Source organism: Labeo rohita, chromosome 10 (genome assembly GCF_022985175.1).
Source record: "Labeo rohita strain BAU-BD-2019 chromosome 10, IGBB_LRoh.1.0, whole genome shotgun sequence".
Classification (NCBI taxonomy): Eukaryota; Metazoa; Chordata; class Actinopteri; order Cypriniformes; family Cyprinidae; genus Labeo; species Labeo rohita.
This window is the reverse complement of record NC_066878.1, coordinates 26,374,346-26,392,055: the sequence shown is the minus strand read 5'-3', so window position 1 is coordinate 26,392,055 and position 17,710 is coordinate 26,374,346. Positions and strand designations below refer to the sequence as shown.

The window sequence follows — 17,710 nt, the reverse complement described above, 5'->3', positions numbered from 1 at the left end:
GTTCAAAGCATGATTCTACGGTCATGACAATGATTCTAGGTTGCTAGGTTGTTGCTATGTGGTTGCTAAGGTGTTCTGCATCTTTAAGGTCATGCAGTTCAGTTGCTAGGTTGGTGCTATGCAGTTGCTAAGGTGTTCTGAGTCATTAATGTCATGCAGTTCAGTTGTTAGTGAGTTCAGAGTTGTTGCTAGGTTGCTCTGAGTCATTAACATCTTGAGTGTTTGCTAGGTTGTTGCTATGGAGTTCTGAGTTATTAATTGTGTGCAGTTCAGTTGGTAGGTCATTGCTATGCAGTTGCTAAGGTGTTCTGAGTGATTAATTTCATGCAGTTCAGTTGCTAGGGTGTTACTATGCAGTTGCTAAGCTGTTCTGAGTCATTAATTTTATGCAGTTCGGTTGCTAGGGTGTTACTATGCAGTTGCTAAGGTGTACTGAGTCATTAACGACTTGCAGTTCAGTTGCTAGGGAGCAGTGTTGGGAAGGTTACTTTGGAAATGTAATAGGTTACAGATTACAAGTTACTTGATTTAAAATGTAATAAGTAGTGTAACTTTTCAATTACTTTATTAAAGTAATGTAACTTATTACTTTTAATTACTTTTTGATTACTTTTCTAAATTTCTAATATTTTCAACTGTTAATCATTTTGAAACATTTAAACCAGGCAGAGTTAACCTTATAGTAGCACTCAACACTGATTACTGTCAGACTTTCAACATCCTTTATCACTTGAATTAAGATTATGATAAGTAAGGGATAACATACATCTTTATTTTGCAATAACAACTGGCTAGATATACATTATCCCACTTATTACACAGCTGCTTGATAGATTATTTAGATGTGTTGTGTCAAAATAATTAGAGTTGAAATATTTGAATGCAAAGCTTCCATGGAGAAATCAGTTGCTAGCAAATGGCAAGTTCAAACTAGACATTTTAGGGATACAGTGCAGTCATACCACTTTCCTTACATAACATTTCACCACATAAATAATTAAGTAGTAGTACTAGTTTGCTATTTATCTTATAATCCATTACAGTGTACAAAAAAAAAAAAAATGGCAGCAGCTGCGTTTGTATGAAACAATAGAGCGAGTCCACAATACCAGGATCACAGAATTAAGAAATTGTCTACATAATATTGAATTAAGCTTTATGATTTTATTAGCTAACCAAACGCAAAGCTTCCGGCAAGAAAAACTATGAAGCATATAGCACTGACTTAAGTTGCCCCGAATGAGTCTGAGTTATTAGTTTTTACCAGTTGTTATCAGGGAACAACATACCTTGGAATGTCATGACTGACCAATCAGAATCAAGCATTCCACAGAGCCGTGTAATAATTTAATTTAAAGCACAGTCACCTTATTTTTTGAGGCTTTTTATGCCTTTTATTGTGATAGGACAGTAGAGAGATGACAGGAAAGAGCTGGGAAGAGAGAGGGGAGTGGGATCAGCAAAGGGCCTCAAGATGGGAGTCAAACTCAGGTCATCGTGAGCGCAGTTGCACTATACACTACCGTTCAAAAGTTTGGGGTCAGTAAGACTTGTAATAGTCTTTAAAGAAGTCTCTTATGCTCATCAAGGCTGCATTTATTTGATTAAAAATATAGAAAAAAAACAGTAATATTGCAAAATGTTTTTACAATATAAAATAATGTTTTTTTTTTTAACATACTTTAAAATAGAATTTATTCCTGTGATGAAAAGCTGAATTTTTATCAGCTGTTACTCCAGTCTTAAGTGTCACATGATCCTTCAGAAATCATTCTAATATGCGGATTTATTATTAGAATGATCAATGTTGGATAATATCAACAGTTGTGCTGCCAAATATTTTTTGGAACCTGTGATTTTTTTTTTTTTTTTTTCTCAGGATTCTTTCATGAATAACAAGTTTAAAAAGTACAGTGTTTATTCAAAATATAAATATTTTATAACAATGTAAATTATTTATTATTAACTTGTAATAAACTTTTAATTATTAACTTAATACATCCTTGGTGAATAAAAGTATTAATTTCTTAAAAAAAAAAAGAAACAATAAAAATGTACTGACCCCAAACTTTTGAACGGTAGTGTATGTCGGCACACTAACCGAGGCTATTGGCACCAACGCCCCAAATTCAGACTTAACAGCTCTTATTTACTTTGAGATCATTGCGAGGTTAAATACAGATTTGAAATCATAACAAGAAATAGTTTAATAGCTATGATACTGGGTTTAAAATCAAATGTTTGCATAGTTATGACAGAAAACACCAGCATCTAACAATGCCTTGGAAAAAACAATCTTAAAAAATAAAGTTAATGCATAAACCCAAATAGGAAATAAAACAGTTATCGAATAAGCATGTGTCCTGTTCTGTGTTCTAAACTCCTGAAACATTTGTGTCTCATTTTAGAGCAGTCATTGCAATTTGAAAATGAAAGAAGTCAACTGAATCTGTAAGTGGGGGTGGGTGTGTGAAAAAATTCAGATGTAATCCCCTTTGTAATCACTGGCATTTTTCAAAAGTAACTGTAATTTAATTACACATTTTTTCTCAGTAACTGTAACTAATTACAATTACATTTATTTTGTAATTAAATTACGTAATTCCGTTACATGTAACTAGTTACTTCCCAACACTGCTAGGGAGTTCTGAGTTGTTGCTAGGTTGTTCTGAGTCATTAACATCCTGCAATTCAGTTGCTAGGGATTTGTGAGTGGTTACTAGGTTGTTGCTATGCAGTTGCTAAGGAGTTCTGTGTTATTAATTTTGTGCAGTTCAGTTGCTAGGTTGTTTCTATGCAGTTGCTAAGGTGTTCTGAGGCATTTATATTGTGCAGTTCAGTTGCATGATGGTTGCTACGCCAGGGGTATTCTGAGTCATTAATGTTGCTAAGTTGCTAAGGTGTTCTGGGTCATGAATGTCATGTGGTTCAGTTGCTAGGGTGTGGCTATGCAGTTGCTAGGGTGTTCTGAGTCATTGAGGTCATGCAGTTAAGTTGCTAGGGTGTTGCTATACAGTTGCTAAGGTGTTCTGGGTGATGAATGTCATGTAGTTCAGTTGCTAGGGTGTTGCTATGCAGTTGCTAAGGTGTTCTGAGTCATTAATGTTATGCAGTTCAGTTGCTAGGGTGTTGCTAAGCAGTTGCTAAGGTGTTCTGGGTCATGAATGTCATGTGGTTCAGTTGCTAGGGTGTGGCTATGCAGTTGCTAAGGTGTTCTGATTCATAAATGTTGTGCAGTTCAGTTGCAAGGGTGTTGCTATGCAGTTGCTAAGGTGTTCTGATTCATAAATGTCAAGTCAAGTCAAGTCACCTTTATTTATATACCGCCTTTAGCAATACAGAATTGTGACAAAGCGGCTGTACAGTATTAAATAGGAAATAGTGCATCAATAATGCAAAAGGGCAACAGTAAACACTCAATTTTCAGGTAAAGGTAGTTCATCAATGGATTAAATTATGTCATCATTTAGCTCAGTTCAGTTCAAATAAAATAGAATATCGTGTGAAGAAAAAGTGTCATGCAGTTCAGTTGCTAGGTTGTTGCTATGCAGTTGCTAAGGTGTTCTGGGTCATGAATGTCATGGAGTTCAGTTGCTAGGGTGTTGCTATGCACTTGCTAGATGTTCTGAGTCATTGAGGTCAGGCAATTAAGTTGCTAGGGTGTTGCTATACAGTTGCTAGGTGTTCGAAGTCATTAATGTCATGGAGTTCAGTTGCTAGGGTGTTGCTGTGCAGTTGCTAAGGTGTTCTGAGTCATTAATGTCATGCAGTTCAGTTGCTTGGGTGTTGCTATGCAGTTGCTAAGGTGTTCTCAGTCATTAATGTCATGCAGTTCAGTTGCCAGGTTGTTGCTGTGGAGTTGCTAAGGTGTTCTGGGTCATGAATGTCATGGAGTTCAGTTGCTAGGGTGTTGCTATGCAGTTGCTGAGTTGTTCTCAGTCATTAATGTCATGCAGTTCAGTTGCTAGGGTGTTGCTATGTAGTTGCTAAGGTGTTCTCAGTCATTAATGTCATGCAGTTCAGTTGCTAGGTTGTTGCTATGCAATTGCTAAGGTGTTCTGGGTCATGAATGTCATGGAGTTCAGTTGCTAGGGTGTTGCTATGCACTTGCTAGATGTTCTGAGTCATTGAGGTCAGGCAATTAAGTTGCTAGGGTGTTGCTATACAGTTGCTAGGTGTTCGGAGTCATTAATGTCATGGAGTTCAGTTGCTAGGGTGTTGCTGTGCAGTTGCTAAGGTGTTCTGAGTCATTAATGTCATGGAGTTCAGTTGCTAGGGTGTTGCTGTGCAGTTGCTAAGGTGTTCTGAGTCATTAATGTCATGCAGTTCAGTTGCTAGGGTGTTGCTATGCAGTTGCTAAGGTGTTCTCAGTCATTAATGTCATGCAGTTCAGTTGCTAGGTTGTTGCTATGCAATTGCTAAGGTGTTCTGGGTCATGAATGTCATGGAGTTCAGTTGCTAGGGTTTTGCTATGCAGTTGCTAAGGTTTTCTGAGTCATTAATATGATGCAGTTCAGTTGTTAGGGAGTTCTAAGTGGTTACTAAGGTGTCCAGAACTGTTATTTTGTTATTATTTATATACTCTAATAGTATTTATTAATATTTCAGTTTTGTTATGGGCTTTTGTCATTTTTACATTTTTGTTTGTGTGTGTTTCTGTTCATTTTTCATTTGTTTAATTTGATTGTATTAATTTTAGCACTTAAACTTATTTAATTTAGTTGCCAGTACATTAAACATTTCTAATTTTCAGTCAAGTTTAAGTTTTCCATCCAGTGTTCATGTTTTATATTATTTCTGCTTTATTTCAATTAGCATTGGTATGTAATATTAAATATACAGTACATCAGTATATAATATATAATACTAACTTCAAAGTCTCTAGCTCGGTTCCCTCTTTCAATACAAGCTATTCTCCTGTTTTGTTCTTCACCAGTTGAAAATTGTAAGTCTGATCACTTAGTAAGGTAGTAAAGGTTTGTTTAAATCATCTGCCATGTCTGTAGTAGACAATCCTCCCTTGTTCTTGTAAATGCAGACTCTGTCTGTTGTTTTTGAGCTCTTCAGTTCACTGAAACCCAGCAGCTGCTCTAATGTGATTATTAGATGAGTCTTAGCGACTCAATTAACGTGTTCTAATTGAATAACGCACAGCATTAATCCTCTTCCCGTCTGCACACACACCTTCATTCGTTTCCTGTTGTCTGCACACATGTTTGTTTGCTTTGTCTCTATGTAAATGCGGTTCAGCTGGAGTTTGCTGTGCTCATATAAAGTATTTCATGCATGCTCATTTGCACATTCATTAAGCGGCATATAAATCTTGTCTGCAAGGCGACGCCAGATAGCATTCCCTCCTGACTGCACTGAAATATCGCCTGACGAGAGACAGTGTGGCTGTGTTCGTTATAGAACCCATGAGATGTTAATTAGCCGAACCGCCTCACAGATTGAGCAAATCACTGTTAATGTCCTTAGTTGATGCAGTGTTTGCTAATGGAGGCACCGCTTTAATTATTGCTCATAGTTAGTGTTACAATTCAGTTTGTACATTGTCCTGTAGCATGGTGCTGTCACAATACTGGAATTTCTAATGTTGATACACTACCTTGAAAAATATCGATATTCAGTACCATTTTTTGAAAAACTGCCACATCCTTAAGGATGTCAAGTTTTAGATTTTACTGAAAGCTAAACAATGTTAGAATGTGACAATGAGGTATGCGTTTACATTAACAAAAACGTCTTGAGGTGGTAAAACACTGGAGTTTAGCCATCATTGTTGCATTATGTGCCAATAGTGACCATTCAAAAATGGGGAAACGGCACTTTTCAAGTTCTTCTCTGAAGTTTGCATGCCTGTAACTGAAAAAGTATTAAAGATATTTTAATGTCCTTAGATATTGGGTCTTAACAAGCTTTCCTTTTAGCATCTTTATTTTTCAGCTGTACACAAAATGACCAACATTTGGTTTTCGACCACTGAAAATGGCTAAACAATCAACAGTCTGGACACTGAGATCCCCATATCTCTGGGATTGAATGATGTAAGGCCTGGAAAATTAAGATTCCAAAGGAAAAGTTTATGAACAATTATAATTTAAAATCACATTGCAATATCTTTAATACTTCTTGAGTTGTAGGCACACAAACTTGGGAAAATTAATATTTATGGCACTCAGACGGGTATGTCGAATGCAGTTGTGTTGACAGAAAGAAACAAGATACATCTCTAGAACAAACATTATTTGTTCTTCAGACATTCCTCTTTAAAAGAAAAGAAGTCTCATATTCTTTCAAACTGACCCACATTTGGTTTTTGACCGCTGAAAATGTGTACATTTTAATGATTTACTCCTGAAGTCATATTGAAATTCCAATATCTCTGGAAACCAAATCTTTTGGGGCATTAAAACTTACAGGTATCTTCTTGAGTTGCAGGTATGCAAACTTGAAAAGTGCCGTTTAACCATTTTTGAATGGTCACTGTTGGCACATAATGCAACAAAGATTGAAGTCAACAGATTTTACTTATAGAACCACCAATCTCTGTGTAAAAGTAAGAGAATGATGCTGCCATCTTTCTGAAGTCATTTTTACCCCCCTGTAACTTGACTCCGAATCTAAGGTGAAAATTGCCATTTGGACCTCCCTCTACAAATAGTGGATTACTCTGTAAATTTTCATCAGTGACATTTAATATTGTGGCTTTCATCACTATACATGTCTATCTTTCTTCAGAAAAAACTATTAGCAAAATCAAAAAGATTACATGAAATAACCCATTAATGTTTAAAGAAGAAGTCCACTTCCAGAACAACAATTCACAAATAATTTACTCACCCCCTTGTCTCTTCAGTCGTGAAGAAATTATGGTTTTTGAGGAAAACATTTCAGGATTTTCCTTCACATAATGGACTTGATTGGTGCCCGATTTTGAACTTCCAAAATGTAGTTTAAATGCAGCTTCAAAGGCTCTAAACGATCCCAGACGAGGAAGAAGGGTCTTATCTAGCGAAACCATCGGTCGTTTTTTTGGAAAAAAATAAAAATTTGTATACGTTTTAAGCACAAAAGCTTGTGTAGCACAGGCTCTGGGATGCACATTCACGTACTATTGACGTAACTACAGACCCAGTGTTTACAAAGCAAACGCGCAAAGACTAAGAAAGTGCAAGTAAGTCAAACGCTGTTTACAGACAAAAAGGTACAATGATGTCAGACGATTCTGAAGTTGTAGGAGAAAATAAGATGGAGTTTTCCGCCATACTATACCTTTTTAGCCGGAGCACACAGACGATGAACTTACACGTGATTCGTAGCAGTGATGGGAAGTTCAGATCATTTTACCGACTCGGACCTTTGAGTCTCGTTCAGCAAAATGAACGAATCTTTTTTCAAGTCATTAAATTCATTTTAGCAAAATATAATTAAAATGTTACGTGTTACTTCCCTAACACATCTACTGCTTACACAAACGTCGATCAAACAAGACAAAACTATAATCATATAAGAAACACAAAAGATGAATTCATTGTTTACCTGGGTCTTTAGTCTATGATTAGCTCACCTCACCTCTTATCTGACAAGTTTTCAGTTTCGAGTCATTCGTTCATCACGTGACAGCCCCATAAGATGAACGAATGACTCGAAAAAAACGAAGACTCGAAACAGGTGAACTAATTCCAGTACAGAACCTAATAGGATGTTGCACATGCGTGACTGAACAAATCACTCCCTGAGACGACTCGTTCTTCCCGAGTCACATTAAAGATTCATTCAAAATGAAAGATCCGTTCAAGAACGACACATCACTAATTCGTAGCATCATGAACGCGCATCCCAGAGCCTGTGCTACACGAGCTTTTGTGCTTTAAAAGTATACAAATTTTTATTTTTTGCTAGATAAGACCCTTCTTCCTCAGCTGGGATCGTTTAGAGCCTTTGAAGCTGCATTTAAACTACATTTTGGAAGTTCAAAGTCCATTATATGAAGAAAAATACTGAAATGTTTTCCTCAAAAACCATCATTTCTTTACGACTGAAGACAGAAAGACGTGCATCAATGCTTCCACAAATGCACTTCTTTGCATCAAAACCAGCATCTTCGATCCATTTCTGAGGAATCTTTTCATGAAGATCAATGAACCAACTGAAGAATGACAGAATACACATGTTAGGATGTAGTTGAGGTCGACATGTTCTGACGTGCTCCAGCTTCATGTTTTATTGAAGGAGGCCACGGTGACTCTCAATCACTCTCATTTTTAACGAGTTTGTTTGAGAGCCGCTTTTATTAGGCCTCATATTAATCCAGTGCATGACTGAACATCTCAGCAGTGCAAAGCTCAAAACTGAAGTAAACCTTCAATACTACTCACAAATGAATCTTCAGTTGTGATGTTTTTGATGTTTTGATCTGATCACGTCTTCTTTTATCTTTACAGTATTGGCTGGATCCCTCAAAAACACTCGCTGAACATAAAGATTTGATAACAAGTAAGTAAGCCCTGGTTTCTATTAGAAAACACCTCAGAAATCTGCAGAGACTGTCTTTAATGCATCATGGGTTGAAACACATTGACCTAATGATTATCCTTCATCTTCGGTGGAGATTAAATATGGATCGGCTCAGCAGGAGACGCAGCCGTAATGATTCTCCAAAGGCCTCCCGATAAAACTCGCATTGCATTTCAGACGATAATTTGGAAGTAATTATGCGCTTAAGCCCGTCTAAATAAGTAGTAATGAATACAATTATGCTTGTGTGTTTAGTTGCACAACAGTCGGAGTATTTGCATATCTACTGATGTGAATGTAGGGCAGAATTTACAGCACATTTGCTTAATTCAGTAATTCACTCCTTTGGGAAATGAATGCTTTATGTATTACTTGTTACAGCCTAGATAGCCCTGTTTTAATTTTGTTTCAAATGTATCTGAAATAAGCTTGACTAGCTGGTTCAGGTGTGGTAGTTTTGCAGGAAGGTAAATTGGTCACTTTATATCAGATTTTAGTAGATGTAGAGCGTAATTCTACGTGTAATTGTTTTGTGCAACTGCTTAAAATTACCTATAATTCTTGTTTTTGCTGGGATAATTAATTATAAGTGTAATCTGATAAATAATCTGTGTGCAGTGTGTCCTAAACAGGCTTAATTAACTCAAATGAACAAACTTGTGGTGATAACATGACAAGTTTCCTTCCCAAAGCAGAACGATAACTGCAAAACGGCAAAAAAATATCATATCACAATTTTTTTTCCGGCAAGATTATGATCCACAATCTTGTCTCAGTCTGAGAAGTACAGCCAATTTCTTATGTTTTAAATGTAATTTTATTTTCTCATTTTATTTCGTTGATTTATTAACTTTTATACATTTATTTATATATTAAAAAAAATATTTTATGTATTAATTTATTTTTATTATTCTTATTCATTTCTTTTATGTATACTGATATATTTTACATTTTTTAGCATTTTATTTAATTGATTTATTTTCTGTTACGTTTTATTTATTTTCTAATTTTATGTAGTCATTTATTTTGTGATTTCATTTTTTTAATAAGTTTATTTTACATATTTATTTTCATATTTTTTGTTTTATAATTTAATGTTTTATTTTTATAGTTAAATTTAATATAATTTAATCCTTTGTTTTATAAGATGCTGTCTAAGATCTGTAATATAATGTATAATACATTTTATGACACATTTATATGTAACACCAGAGTATGTATATATTTGTATAATTTTATTTATTTATTTTTTGTTTATTTATTGGTGTAATTTAATTTTTCGTTTCATTTTATTGGATCATTTTATATTTATTTTTGTAATTTTGTTTGTTAATTTTTAATATTTTTTTTTATTTTATAATGTCATTTTAGTAATTTTATTTATATATTTTAAAAATGTATTTTATATATTAATTTATTTGTATAATTCTTATACATTTCTTTTATGTATATTGATATATTTTACATTTTTTATTTTAGCATATTATTTAATTGATTTATTTTCTGTTGTTTTATTTTTCTAATTTTATGTAGTCATTAATTTTGTGATTTCATTTTTTAAATAATTTTATTTTACATATTTATTTTGCATATTCTTTGTTTTTATAATTTAATGTTTTTTTATAGTTAAATTTAATATAATTTAATTATTTGTTCTGTAATCCAAAACCTTTTTTTGTTTAAAATGTCATTTTAGTGATTTTATTTATAACTGTTTTTACATATTGATTAATTTATTTGTTATTCATTTATTTTATATATATATTAATAAATGTTATATTTATTTTTTTATTTTAGCAGATTATTTAATTGATTACCTTATTACGTTTTATTTATTTTCTAATGAAACATTAACTTTAGTATTTTCATTTCATATTAGTTTATTTATTAAATTATTTTAAAATTTCGTATTTCTAAATTGTACTTTTTTTATTTATTTAATGAGTTATGCTAATGTGTGACAGTTACAGTGTCTCTTTATTGCTATTGGTCACACCATGCTGGGTAGCCACGCCCACCACGGAATCTCATTGGTCCAAAAGCTCTACTTTAAACATCAGATATTTTTCCTTTAAGGACAGACAAATCAGTTGATGCAGAAAGTGTCGCATTTCATTTGTTTAGGTTTTGTGTCACCAGTAAATTCATTTCCAATATTTATTTTTTAGCCTTTATCTAGATAAATCACTGTGTATTTGAGTTAATGCGTCGTTTGCTTCTTTCCAGCTGGACCTCCGTTCACGCTCTACTTTGGGGTAAAATTTTATGCTGAAGATCCTTGTAAACTAAAAGAGGAAATTACAAGGTGTGTGTTCTGTGTAATGTGAGAGTAAATCAGGATTATAAAGGTATTACACAGTCATTGCAGTAATATCTTATCCTCGTCTTTCTGTCTTTTGTCAGATATCAGTTCTTCCTGCAGGTAAAGCAGGACGTCCTGCAGGGGAGACTTCCCTGTCCGTTTGACATCAGCGCACAGCTGGCAGCGCTTGCTATTCAGTGTACGTACAAATTCACAAATGTCACCGCGACTTTGTACTAGGGATTTTAATACAGCAAATGTCATTTCAGTCTACTTATTTATACAGAAATAAAGTGTCAGCAAGCGAATCACTGAATTATAGGCTTTACAACTTGTGTTATAAGATGACTATTTTATTTTATTTTATTTTATTTAATTGCGTAGTTTTATTTTATAATTTAATTTTATTTATTTTAAAATGTCTTTTTATTTATGTATTTGCTTTTATAATTACATTTTTTTCATTTAATTTTATTTTTTCTTTGTTTTTATAATTTCATTTTATTTGTTTATTTGTTTTTATTTTTATTTTGTTTTACAAATGTCATTTTTTTATAATTTCAGTTTTATTTAAATGTATAGTTTTTTATATTTTATCATTTTCTTTTTTTTAATCATTTTTGTTATTCTTTATTTCTTAAATTTTATATACACTTTCTTTAAAATATTTTTTATAATTTAATTTACTTATTTTAGAATTTCACTATGATTATTATTTATTTATTTATGTATTTTTATAATTTTATTTAATTGTGTAGTTTTATTTTATAATTAAATTTTATTTATTTTAAAATGTCTTTTTATTTATGTATTTGCTTTTATAATTTAATTATTTCCATTTTTTCCATTTTATTTATTCATTTATTTGTATCATTTTATTTTTTGTTTCTTTCTTTAAAATATTTTTTTTATAATTTAATGTAATTTAATTAACTTATTTTAGAATTTCACTATGATTATTTATTTATTAATGTATTTTTATAATTTTATTTAATTGTGTAGTTTTATTTTATAATTTAATTTTATTTATTTTAAAATGTCTTTTAATGTATTTGCTTGTATAATTTAATTATTTTTCATTTAATTGTATTGTTTCTTTCATTTTTTTCTTTGTTTATTTTTATCATTTTATTTTTTGTTTGTTTGTTTTATAATTTCATTTTATGTTTATTTTTATTTTGTTTTACAAATTTCATTTTTTATAATTTCAGTTGTTTTATTAATTATTATTAATTGTATATATACTTTCTTTAAAATATTTTTTATTTAATTTAATTTACTTATTTTAGAATTTCACTATGATTATTATTTATTTATGTATTTTTATAATTTTATTTTATTTTATTAATTTATAGTTTTATTTATTTTATAGCTTTGTTTTATTTATTCGAAGTTAATTATAATTATTAATTATATTTAAATATTTAATCTAGTATTATATTGTATGACGTTGTGTCTTTTTTGTCTTTTCCTACAGCTGAGCTGGGCGATTACGACCCGTACAAGCACACGGCAGGTTACGTGTCTGAATATCGCTTTGTCCCCGACCAGAAAGAGGAACTCGAGGACAGCATCGAACAGATTCATAAAACGCTCATGTAAGACAGTAAAACACAGTACATCGCACACCTTAATCCGTAATAATCCCGTCACAGATTAGATCAAACACCACATTCCTGCTTAAACTCTTAAACACGTATAAGCTCTTTCCGTGGGAATCAGGTTTCATGTGCGGGACAGCAAAGATTCCTCCTCTGGCCGCCGTCCATGTCTTTGTAACGAGAGCCGTTCTAGTCACACAGTTGCAGCGCTGAGCATTTGCCAAACACACTCACCTGAGTGCATGTGGCTGCACCTGTCCCATCACACACCAATGACTAAAGATGACACAGGAGCTCAAATGAACAAACTGGTGGGAGATAATTCTTAACGTGCCACGTCTTTACAAAACAGTTTCTTTTTTTTCAGGCAGGATTGCGGCCCACGCTCTTATCACAAGTTACCGAGCAGGGGTGCGTTTCCCGAAAGCAACTATGGGATCGTACATTCCATTGTTATCAGTAGAGTTCTAAGGAACTAACGACCATAGTTGGCTAACGATGCCTTTGGGAAACACCCCAGTATAGCGACATGAATATTATTTGTATATTTTTAAATATAATTTTGTTTAAAATTTAATTCATTTTTATTTCATTTTAATTAGTTTATTTTGTATTTTCAAATTATTTTTATTTATTTTAGCATTATGTTTTCATTTTTTTTTGTAAGTTTTATTCATTTATTTTTACAATTTTTATTTATATATTTATAAATGTAATTTAATTTTATTTAATAATTCATTTGTTATAATTTCAGTTTAGCTATATTTTTGGAATTTCGTTTTTTATATATTTTATATTTTTTATGTATTCATTATTTATTTTAATTATTGTTTTTTTCATTTATTTTTATCATTTCCATTCATTTATTTTCTTATATTATTTTTTAATTTAATTAGATTTTTTTGTAACTTTATTTTATTTAATAATTTATTTGTTTTATGATTTTGAATTTATTTACATTTTTAAATTTTGTTGTGTATTTATTGTAGGTTTTTCATTTATTCACTATTTATTTTAATAATTTTTGATTTATCGTATGATTTCAGTTTATTTATATTTTAAATTTTGTTTCGTATGTATTTTTTATCCACTATTTATTTTAATAATTTTAACATTATGTATTAACATTCATTTATTTATTTTTGTAAGTTTTATTCATTTATTTTTACAATTTTTATTTATATATTTATAAATGTAATTTAATTTAATATAATAATTTATAACATTAATAATAATTAATGTTATATTTGCAATTTATCTATATTTTCGAATTTTTTCTTTTACATATATTTTAGATTTTTTATTTATTCACTATTTATTTTAATTATTGTTTTGTTCATTTATTTTTAGCATTTCCATTAATTTATTTTCTTATATTATTTTTTTAAATTGAATTAGATTTTTTGTAACTTTATTTTATTTCATAATTTATTTCTTTTTTATGATTTGAATTTATTTAATTTTTTTGTATATTTATTGTAGATTTTCATTTATTCACAATTTATTTTAATCATTATTAATAATTTATTTTATAATTTCCTTTTATTTATTTATTTTTGTGATTTTATTTTATAATTTTGAAATTATTTGAAATTAAAATTTTGAGTTTATTTGATTTAATAACTGATTTATCTATTTGATTTTAGTTTATGTATATTTTTAAATGTAAATATATTTTTGATTTTTTTTTAATTTATTCACTATTTATTTACATTTAATAAATAAACATTCATTTATTTTTAGAATTTCCTTTAATTTTTTATCTATATATTTATTTATTTGTGGGATTTTGTTTCATTTTATTTTATTTTATTTTATACGTGTTTTAGATTTATTTATTCACTATTTAATATTTTGTTATTGATTTATTTTATAATTTCATTTTATTTTTTTGGTTTTATAATTTTATTTTATTTATTTATTTATTTATTTTTGAGATTTTTATCTTATTTTATAATTTAAAAATTCTATTTGATTTTTTTAAAATCATTTTATTTAATTTAATAATTGATTTATCATATGATTTAACTTTATTTATATTTTAAATTTAGTTTTATATGCATTTTTGTTTTTTCATTTATCCATTTGTAGGATTTTGTCTTATTTTATATTATTTTATTTTATGTGTTTTAGATTTATTTATGCACTATTTATGTAAATATTTTTGTGTATTCATTTTTATAATTTCATTTTATGTATTTGTTTATTTATTTGTGATTTTATCTTATTTTTTGAGCAGTACAGCCCTTTTTTAATTATTAAAAAAAATTAAGTAAAAAATTAATATATATATATATATATATAAAATAATATTAGTAATGAAAATGTTTATTTTTGTGGTTTAAGTTTTAGCTAACAATAATTAATAAGTGTAAAAAACTGTATTTTTATTAACAAACATTAACAATGTTTAAATGCCATAAAATAATTGATCATTTTAGTTAATGCATTAGCTAATATTAAGAATTGAGACCTTATTGTAAAGCGTTTCCTCTTTTTTTAGTATTGTTTTAGTAAATGTTCTAATGATGTTACAGTACACGACATTGAAAATCTACACTCATATTTCATTCAGAGCTCGTAGCTTCCTCAGAGCTTGTGTGTTTGACTGCTGATTGTCATGTTTTTTTGGCCGTTGGTGCTCAAGTCCCACTCGACTCCTAAAACAGTCTGTAGTTCTGAATGATTACGAGCGGCTGATTGTCAAAAGCTGCGTGAGGAGCTGAAACACCACAAGATAAATCACATTACTAAGACGTGTCTTTGTGTGCAAATGCAACAGCATAAACCACATACAGAATATATTCCCTCAAAACAAGCTTTAGTTCCTCATGCAGTTTTGATTGTCAGGTGAAGTGTCTTGTTTTTAGGATGTTTGAGGTTTGTTTGACTGGAGAACAGGGCACAGATAGTGATTAGGAGCCTGATTTATTGCCATGAGGAGGCTGAGAGAGACAGGAGGAGGAGAAGTGACAGACGTAAGGGGTTTTACACCGTGTTTAGGCGTTCATGTGAATGACAGACAGTGGTAAAATGAGAAACGCTGATCAGGAATGCCGGAGCGCTTAAACATGTATGAGGATGAAAAGCAGGAAACATGAGAAAGCAAAAAAATGTGAGGAAAACATATAGGGAGAATGATTGTTAAACAATGAACAAAACGGTGGATCTGAACACTATTTTTTTTCTACTTATTTACTTAATAAATGAATAGCTGGTTTAAAAATAGCAATAAAAATAAAAATATAAAAACTATAAATATAATATATAAATATATAAAGTGTGTGTGTGTATAAATAAATATATATTGTTTTATTTATCATTTTTATATAGTATTTATTGATTTATATCTATATAAATTGCTGTAAAAATAAGTAAAATATATTTTTATAAATTATATTTATATAATATTATATTTATATCTATTATTTGTCTTTAATGTTTACATTTTATATATGTTATAATTATAATATGTTATTATATTCATATAGTATTACATGTATATCTATGTAGTTTTATATATTTATATGTATGCTGTTTTATATGCAGCATATAATATATAAAGCTACGCAGATATACATGTAATACTATATGAATATAATAACTATTATAATTATTATATATGTATATACAGCATTTTATATAGATATAAATAAATAAATACTATATAAAAAATATAAATAAAACAATATATAATTATTTATACACACACACACAAATATAATGTTTATATATTTTCTATATTTTTGTTTAGTATACATATAAGACATGAGAATAAAATGTTTATATAAATGTATTTATATAATATATTTGTTTATATATTATGTAATATATTTATATTTTATATACTTTTCTATTTATATAAAACTTGAGGATATATAAAAATATATTAAAAATAGCAATAAAAACAGAATAAAACAAAAAAGCATATTTCAAGTGTGTGGGTATATATATATATATATATATATATATATAATTTAAGTATATCTTATATCTTAAAATATCTTAGATATTTTATATCTAAGTTTTATTTATCATTTTATATATATATTTATTTATTATTTATATATTTATTTATATCTACATAAAATGTTGTAAAGTGAATAAAAACATTTTTTATAAATTATTATATTCATGTAGTATTATATTTATATCTATAGTTTTATGTATTTGTCATTAATGTTTATATTTTTGTTTCTTACACATATAAACCAAGAGAATATAATTTGTTTATATACATTTATTTATATAATATTTGATTATATGTTCTCTATATTATGTCATAAAAAATATAAATAAAACAATATATAATTATTTATACACACACACACAAATATAATGTTTATATATTTTCTATATCTTTGTTTAGTATACATATAAGACATGAGAATAAAATGTTTATATAAATGTATTTATATAATATATTTGTTTATATATTATGTAATATATTTATATTTTATATACTTTTCTATTTATATAAAACTTGAGGATATATAAAAATATATTAAAAATAGCAATAAAAACAGAATAAAACAAAAAAGCATATTTCAAGTGTGTGGGTATATATATATATATATATATATAATTTAAGTATATCTTATATCTTAAAATATCTTAGATATTTTATATCTAAGTTTTATTTATCATTTTATATATATATTTATTTATTATTTATATATTTATTTATATCTACATAAAATGTTGTAAAGTGAATAAAAACATTTTTTATAAATTATTATATTCATATAGTATTATATTTATATCTATAGTTTTATGTATTTGTCATTAATGTTTATATTTTTGTTTCTTACACATATAAACCAAGAGAATATAATTTGTTTATATACATTTATTTATATAATATTTGATTATATGTTCTCTATATTATGTCATAAAATATGTATAATATTTTATATCTTTTTAATATATAAAATATGAATGTGTGGTGTAAAAATTAGTAAAATATAATTTTTTATAAATTATTGTTATATATATATATATATATATATAATTTATGTCATTAATGTTTATATTTTTGTTTATTATATATAAAACATGAGAATATAATTTGTTTATAGTCATAAAATATGTATTAGATTTTATATAATTATATATTTTAATATATAAAACGTGTGTTTGTGTGTATATTATCAATATAAAAATATAAAATATAAATTCTCATATATATATATATATATATATATATACTTATGTTTCAATGTCAAATATTGTGTTTTTGTATTAAAAAAAAAAATGTTTAACAATAACTGTTTATTTCTGGACACTG

At 28.5% G+C, this 17,710-nt stretch overlaps 1 protein-coding gene across 2 annotated transcripts in view; it reads left to right on the top strand.

The window, feature by feature from the left end:
- epb41l4a (erythrocyte membrane protein band 4.1 like 4A) overlaps positions 1 to 17,710 on the top strand; it is a 75,681-nt gene that overhangs the window by 23,044 nt on the left and 34,927 nt on the right. For both annotated transcript variants that reach the window (XM_051121577.1, XM_051121576.1), the window contains 4 exons: positions 8,448 to 8,499; positions 10,747 to 10,825; positions 10,924 to 11,021; positions 12,300 to 12,420. In XM_051121577.1, the coding sequence (XP_050977534.1) occupies positions 8,448 to 8,499; positions 10,747 to 10,825; positions 10,924 to 11,021; positions 12,300 to 12,420 (350 nt within the window). The remainder of the gene's footprint in view (positions 1 to 8,447; positions 8,500 to 10,746; positions 10,826 to 10,923; positions 11,022 to 12,299; positions 12,421 to 17,710) is intronic.